The following is a 7,923-nucleotide window of genomic DNA, read 5'->3' as shown; positions in this document are numbered from 1 at the left end:
ATGGTCCCTCGGACCCCGAAGTGCCCCTTAGAGCCACTTCTGGGACTTCAGCTCCCGTCATGCCCTGCGGCCCCATAGAGCCCATTGTACCCGTGCCTACAACTCCCGTCATGCCCCGCACCCAGAGCCCCGATAAATGCCCCCAGTTCCTCCAAGTGTCCCCAGACCCCCAAGTGCCCTCAAATTCCCTCCCCCGACCTCCAAGTGCCCCCCTGGACGCCCAGGTGTCCCAAAATGCTTCCTGGACCCCAAACTGCCCCGTAAGTACCCCCCAGGATCCCTAAGTGCCCCCCCAGTGCCAACTCTTTATTTGTGTTCCTGTTTGTCTAAAACGTTTCTCGCACGGGCTTGCCCTGGGGGAGCTGAACCCCAGTGGTGGCAGCGGGGATTGGCTCACAGCTGAGGAGTGTCTGTTACCAAAGGTGAACCTTGGGGCTTTCAGATTGCTGCAAAGAAAGAAGAAAAACCCCTCTGTGCTGTGTGCGGCTGGTTCTGTGAGCAGAGCAGGACCCAGGAGACTGATGAGAGACATGATGGGGTTGGGGAGATGTGGAGCAAGGTTGTCCACACTGTGTCAGACCTCAAGGGACAGTTCTCCAAATAGTCCAGACCTCCTTAGGAGAGACCCTGGATCAGTATCAGTCTGAGAATGCTGCAATCATTTCTTCTTCAAAGAGAAAAGTAATAAGGTACACTCTTTAAAATAGGAATGCATATTTGTTAGAAGCTCTTTGAACTTTCTCCATAACTACATAGGCAACCTTCTTAATTAACCCTCCTAGATTAGAGGACAATCACAGAAGTTCCATGGTTTATTAGGACGTGGTTTATCTCAATGAGCCCCGTGGTGTACTTGGTGCTGAGCCTTTGAACCTCAGGGACCGAGAGGACATTGCACAAACCTTTCATGGGTCAAAGAGAAACTGAAAGTATCTCAGAGCATTAATGGGTGCAACTGAGGACCATTCCCAAAACAGGCTCCTCATGGACCCCCTTGGAGGAGATAATTGGGGGCCACGATTGCACAAACCTCTCAGTATCAAAAGCAAAACCCAAAGTCCCCCTAAAAACTGAACTCCTTGAAAGAATTAATGAGCCCCAGTGAGTGTCACTACTGACACAGGCTCTCAGGGGACTGGTTAAAGCAGATAATTGCAGATGATTGCACAAACCTCTCAGAGATTCAGTGTGGAAAGGAAAATGAAAAGTACTTTGAAAATCCTGCAGGCCCTTGAAGCCTTCAGGAGCCCCCCGAGGGCCATTCCTGACAAAGCCTCCCCAGGGACTCTCCAGCAGATCCTTGGGGGCCGTGAGTGCAGGGAGGCAAAGGCTCTGTGCAGGCAGCTGAGATGTTGAGCACAGCCTGGCTCGGTTGGAGGCAGCAGAAAGGTCCAGCCCTGACCCCCAGCCCGGGGAAGGCAGATCCTGTCCCTCACGCCTTGCTCAGGGCTCTGCCAGGGCACTGGGATGGGGGTGACGCTGAGGGAAGGACAAGGGGGTGACAGTGCCCAGCCTGCCCGGGCTGTGCCAGGAGGCCACGAGGCCCCAGGGCCTCAGCACAACGTGTGTCCTCACAGCCCGTGGTGGCACAGACCAGGCTGTGCCCGAGGGGACAAAGTCTTGGGACCTCTTGGAGTTCTGGCCCCGTCACTTGATGTCCCTCTGTGAAGGAACAAACCCCCTCTCAGAGGTGGCTGACAGACCAGTGCTGGGAACAGTGGTTTCCAGGGCCTGGTGTGTGACAATGGCCCTGGGGCACCTTGAGCAGGGTGTCCAGAAAACCAGGCCACAGATCAGGCCCTCCAGGATTATCCCTGGAGGCCTGGCTGTGGACGGTGCCATGGGCCCCCTTCCTGCAGCCTCACTCTGTAGCTCTTTGTCCTGGTTTAAGCCCCGCTGGCAACTATTCACCACCCAGCCCTTCACTCACAGCCCCCCCACCCCCGGGGGGGTGGGGAGAGGAATCAAGGGAAAAACTTGCAGGTGGAGACAAGAACAGTTTAATAATTGAGAACAAAGTAAAATATAATAATATAGTGAATAATCAGAATAATGATTAAATGGAAAGGAAAAAAAGTACCAAACAATGCACAATGCAATCGTTCACCACCCCCTGACTGATGCCAGGTCACCTTCCCAAGCCCAGATCAGCCCCCCATTCCAGGTAACTGCCCCAGTTTATATACTGGGCATGATGTTTAATGGTGTGGAATATTCCTTTGGCCATTTCAGGTCACCTGTCCTGGCTCTGCTGCCTCCCAGCTTTTTTCTTTTGGGAACCTTCTCACTGGCAGAGCAGGGGACATAAAACAAAACCAAAACCAAATTCCTTGACTTAGGATTATCAGGACTCAGTAAAACCCCAAACATGAGTGTGTTATCAACAATATTCTCATTCCAAATCCAACACATGGCACTGTAATGGCTACTGAGACTAAATTAACTCCTTCCCAGCTGAAAACAGGACAATATCCACCCCTTACTCCATACCAATGATGTCATGCCAATTCTCACACTTCCCAATTCCCCATCACATTTCCTATTTATCTGTTTGGTAGATATAAATACAGACATCATTCCCATAGTCTGTGGAACACCTCTGTCAAATGGTCATAAAATGTCCACAAAAATTGTTTGTTGAATTCATTCAGTCCATGACTTTGGCCTCCATCCCTGGGAACAGGAAAGCTGTGTGGGAGGTGTTGGATTGTTGCGTGTGGCACATTGGAGTCAGTTCTGACTCCACTGTTCAATTGTTGTTCAGTTTGATCAAAGTTCCTCCTTCCTTCCGAGGGAAGTCAAGGCTCAGATCCCCAGAACACTTGTGGTTGAGGTCGATGCTGTGAGGTGCTCAGGTGATGCACACGTAGCCACCACAGAAGTGTTGGCTAGTTCTGAACATCAAATTTAATTCATTGGCTATTTTCACCCCAAATCAAATCCTCCTAAGGCACACACAGGAATTCCCACTCTCCCACATCACCCACCAAGTGCACTCGTGTCCTTGAGCAACATCAATCCCACGGGTGGGTTTGCCTTTGCCTGAGGCAGGAATAACCCAGACTGTTCTCCTGTAGCGGGTCGACCCTGGCCGGATGCCAGGTACCCACTAAAGCCACTCTCTCACTCTGCAACTGGACAGAGGAGAGGAAAACACAGCCAAGGATTCATGAGTTGAGATAAGAGCTGGGAGAGGTCAGCTGCTGATTACCTGCAATGGGCAGAACAGACTCAAAGTGAGGATATTACTTAAATTTATTGCTAACAGGATAAGAGCCAAAGAGTGAGAAATAAAAGTCTTAAAAACACCTTCCCCCCACCCCTCCTTCCCTCCATGTTCTCCCTCCTCCCTCCCAGCAGTGCAGGGGGACGGGAATGGGGGTTGCAGTCAGTTGTTTCTGCTGCCACTCAGAGAGAGGAGTTGGAGTCCTTCCCCTGCTCCCCTGGGGTCCCTCCCACGTGAGACAGTCCTTGATGAACCTCTCCAGTGTGAGTCCACCCCTCGGGCAGCAGCTCTTCCCAACCTGCTGTCCCGTGGGTCACTCCTCCATGGGGTCAGTCCTTCACGGATGAGCTGTACCAGCGTGGATCCCCCCCAGGGGCCATGAGTCCTACCTGGGAAAAACCTGCTCCTGCCTGGGCTTCCCTCTCCACGGGCTGCAGGTCCCTGCCAGGACCCTGCTCCATCCTGGGCCTGCCACAGGGTCACAGCCTCCTTTGGGCATCCACCTGCTCCAGTGTGGGCCTCTCCATGGGCTGCAGGGGGGTCTCTGCACCCCGATGCTCCCCCAGGGGCTGCAGGGGGGTCTCTGCACCCCGATGCTCCCCCAGGGGCTGCAGGGGGGTCTCTGCACCCCGATGCTCCCCCAGGGGCTGCAGGGGGGTCTCTGCACCCCAGTTCTCCCCCAGGGGCTGCAGGGGGTTCTCTGCACCCCGATGCTCCCCCATGGGCACAGGGGCACAGCTGCCCCACCCTGCTCTGCCCCACAGGCTGCAGGGCCTCAGCTCCAGCACCTGGAGCTCCTCCTGCCCCTCCTTCTGCCCTGACCTTGGGGTCTACTTTGTTGTTCCCATGTTCTCACTCTGCTCTTCCCTGGCTGGAATTCTTTCTGTCCCACAGCCTTTTGTTCTTAAATATGTTATCCCAGAGGTGTTACTGTCACTCCTCGTTGGCTTGGTCTTGGCCAGCAGCAGGGAGTCCGTCCTGGAGCCGGCTGGTGTTGGCTCCACGGGACAGGGGAAGCTTCTGGCAGCTTCTAAGAGAAGCCACCCCTGTAGCCCCCCCCCCCCCCCCAGTGCTACCAAACCCAGCCACAGAAACCCACCACATTTCCCCAGCATGTTTTTAATGTGCACTGCAGGAACTTTGTCCCCTTCCACAGCACGTAAATATGTTGATTGGGCAGGGCCAGCCCGACTGGCAGATCCTCTGCTGTTGAGGAACCTTTGGTAAATGTGTAACCCAGTGTTTGCAGGCCCCACCAGCCTTTGCCCTCAGTGTCCTCTTCACCTGTCCCTTGCATCCTTGGATCTGCCCAGAGGCTGGTGCATGACAGGGGATGTGATTCACCCGCTCAGGGCCAGGTTCTTTGGCCCAAGTGTCTCTGAGGCTGGTTCAGAAATGAGTTCCACTGTCTGATTCAGTTCTTTCAGGGATTTCATGTCACCATAAAACTTGTTTCTCTAGGCCCAGGACAGTGTTCCAGGCAGTGCCTTGGGACACAGGAGATGTTTCCAGCCATCCAGTGGTTGATTCCCCCATTGCAAGCACATGGCATTGCTGAGGGGTTTGGGGCAGTGGGATACAGACAATCTGCCAGGCCTCCCCATACTTATATTTCAGCCATTGTGAGCAAAACCCTCTCTAAACAGGTTTTTTTGGATGTCCAAACACTGCTTAGTTTGATATTTCTGAGTCTAAATCTTCACAAAACGAGTGTTTCTCAGCCCTAAAGCTCCCTAAAGCAGTTTTTTAGACCCTAAAATATCCCTAAATGGGTGTTTCTGAGCCAAAACTCTCCCTAAATTGTTCTTTCTCGGCTCAAAACATCTATAAATTGTTTTATTGTTTGTTTTGGGGTTTGTTTTTTCTTCAGTCCAAAGCTTGCTTAATTGGTGTTTCTGAGACTCAGAGCTCTCTAAATGTGAATTTCTGAGCCCAAAAGCTCCTGAAATTGGTATTCTGGAGCCCCAAGGCCCCCCAGATCGCTCTTTCGCAGCCTCAGATCTCCTGAAATCGCTACTACCCCAAACCTCCAAAAGAGGAGTGTCTAAGCCACGAAGTTCCTGAAATTGGGGTTCCAGAGCCCCGAACCCCCTAACTCGTGCCACACGCCCCATTTGCCATCAGACCATGGGGTTCGCTCCCAGTGCTCCCAGTTCCCTCCCAGTGCCATTCCTGGTGCCCCGGGAGGCCCCAGGAGCAGGCAGGGGCCACTGGCTGTGCCCCCTCACCCCAGCAGGAACCCCGGGGCTCTGCCGTTCCTCTCCCGCCCCAGGAGCCGCCCCCTGCTCGGAGCATTTTCGCTTTCGGTTTCCAGGGATTTCCGAGAAACTGGTGTAAATCCGAGAACTGAGGTGCCAGGGCATAAAGGGCAGGGGTGGATCCTGTAGGAGTGGGGTAGGACAGGAGGAATATAAGCGTCAGGAGCTCCCCGGTGCTCCCTGCGGAGCCGCTTCATCCCGACCTTCTTCCAGGTAAGTGCAGCCCCTCACTCCCACCCTTCCCCCCGTGGGGCTACTTCTGCTCCCGAAATTAGTGTTTCTGAGCCCACAAGCTTCCTAAATCGCTGGTTTGGAGCTCCAGAGCTGCCTACATGGGGGCTACTGAGCCCAAAATCTGCTTCACTTGGTCTTTTGGAGCCCAAAAGCTCTTTCATTCGCTCTTTCTGAGCTGAAAATATCCCCAAATCGCTCTCCCTGACCCAAAGCTCCTGATACCAGGATACTGGTACTCAGGTTTTCTGAGCCTCAGGCTCCCCAAATTGGGGTTTCTTAGGCCCAAGGTTCACTAAATTGGTGGTTTGGAGCACCAGGGCTCCCTAAATCCCTCTTTCTGAACCTACATGCTACCTGAATTGCTGCTTCAGGCCCCAAAAGATCCATAAATACTTGTTTCTGAGACCAAGAGCTCCCTAAATTGGAATTGGGTGAGCTCAAAAGCTCCCTAAATGAGACTTTCTGAGGCCAAAAGTTCCCTAAATGAGTGGTTTTGAGCCAAATGCTCCCGAAATTGGTGTTTTGCAACCCCAAATCTCCCTAAATCAGTGTTTGAGACACCAAAAGCTCCCTAAATGGATGCTTCTGAGCCCCAAAGCTCCCTAAATCACTGCTTCTGAGATCAAAAGCTCCCAAACTTGCAGTATCTGAGACCAAAAGCTCCTGAGGGGTGGGGTTCTGAGCCCCTAAAAAAGCAGAAGTTGCTGGTTTTGAGCCTAGAAGTTCACTACACCTTTTTTTCTGAGCCTCAAAGATCCTGAAATGGGTATTTCTGAATGCAGGAGCTCCCTAAATCGCTGTCACTCAGCCCAAAAGCTCCCCAGATGGGTGTGTGGTGGGTTGACCCTGACTGGGTGCCAGGCACCCCCCAAAGCCACTTGATCACTGCCCTCCACACCTGGACAGGGGAGAGAAAATACAGCAAAAGGGTCATGGGCTGAGATAAGGAGAGAGAGAGATCCCTCTCTGATTACATCATGGGCAAAACAGACTGGAATTGGGGAAATTAATTGAATTTATTACCAACAAAATCAGAGCAGGATAATGAGAGGTAAAAGAAATCTTACAAAAATCTTCCCCCCAAGCCCCCTCCATCCCAGACCCTCCCTCCTCCTCCTCAGTGGTTCAGGGAGACCAGAATGGGATCCAAAACATCACAGCCTGATCCTGCTGCTGCTCAGAGAGAGGAGTCGGAGTCCCTTCCCTGCTCCAAGGTGGGTCCCCCATAGGGCCACAAGTCTTTCCAGGAAAACCTCTTCCAGCAGGGGCTCCTCTCTCCAGGGATCCCCAGGTCCCTGCAGGGACTCTGCTCCAGCACAGGCTTCCCACAGGACCACATCCTCCTTTTGGGCATCCCCTGCTCTGGCGTGGGCTCCTCCTTGGGCTGCAGGGGAATCTCAGCCCTGGTGCCTGGAGCACCTCCTGCCCCTCCTTCTGCACTGCCCTGGGGGTCTGCAGAGCTGTTCATCTGTTCTCACTCTGCTCTTCTCTGGCTGTAATTCCTTCTGCACAACAGATGGAGCCACTGGAATTGGTGGTGCCGGACATGGGGGAAGCTTCTGGCAGCTGCTCACAGAACCCACCCCTGGAGCCCCCCCGCTACCAAAACCTGGCCACATGAACCCAATAGAGGGGGTTTTGGAGCCCCAGAGCTCCCTGAATTGGTCCTTCTGGTCCAGATGCTCCCAAAATCAATGCTTTGAACATCAAAAGCTCGTTAAATCACTGGCTCTGACCCTAAAAGCTCCCTAAACGTGTGTTTCCTAGGCCCAAAGCTTCCTAAATCAGGGTTCCTGAACAAGTTTTTTTGGAAGCCCAAAAATTCTTTGAATGGATATTCCTGAGCCCAGAATCTCCCAGAAGAGTGTTTCTCAGCTCCAAATCTCCCTAAATTGGTGTTCTGGACCAAAAAATGTTTCTAAATGGGTGTTTCTGAGCCTAAATACTCCCTACATTGCTGATTCTGAGCTTAAAAGATCCCTCAATAAGGGCTTTTTAGGCCCAGAAGCTCCTGAAATCAGTGTTCCGGAGCCCCAAAGTCCCTCAAATCAGTTTCTCAGCCCCAAAGCCCCCTAAATCATTCTTTCTGAGCCCCAGAGATCCCAAAATTTGTCTTTCTGAGCCTTGCAGCTCCCAAAATTAATGTTCCAGAGCCTTGAATCCCCCTAACTTAAGCCACATGCCCTGTTTGCCATCAGATTGTGG

General features: G+C 52.7%; 1 protein-coding gene across 2 annotated transcripts in view; it reads left to right on the top strand.

Moving 5' to 3' along the window:
* Nucleotides 1–5,433: 5,433 nt before the first annotated feature.
* The window catches only part of LOC135406068 (uncharacterized), a 361,545-nt gene continuing 359,055 nt past the window's right edge, over nucleotides 5,434–7,923 (top strand). Inside the window, exons 1-2 of one of the 2 annotated variants that reach the window (XM_064640621.1) lie at nucleotides 5,434–5,697; nucleotides 6,804–6,932. In XM_064640621.1, coding sequence (XP_064496691.1) covers nucleotides 6,858–6,932 — 75 coding nt within the window. In that variant the 5' untranslated portion in view covers nucleotides 5,434–5,697; nucleotides 6,804–6,857. The remainder of the gene's footprint in view (nucleotides 5,698–6,803; nucleotides 6,933–7,923) is intronic. The other variant, XM_064640623.1, reaches the window with a different exon arrangement.

The sequence above is a fragment of the Pseudopipra pipra genome, chromosome W (genome assembly GCF_036250125.1).
Source record: "Pseudopipra pipra isolate bDixPip1 chromosome W, bDixPip1.hap1, whole genome shotgun sequence".
In the NCBI taxonomy this organism is placed as follows: domain Eukaryota; kingdom Metazoa; phylum Chordata; class Aves; order Passeriformes; family Pipridae; genus Pseudopipra; species Pseudopipra pipra.
Note: the sequence above shows the minus strand (reverse complement) of the source record. Positions and strands in the feature narration are given on the sequence as shown.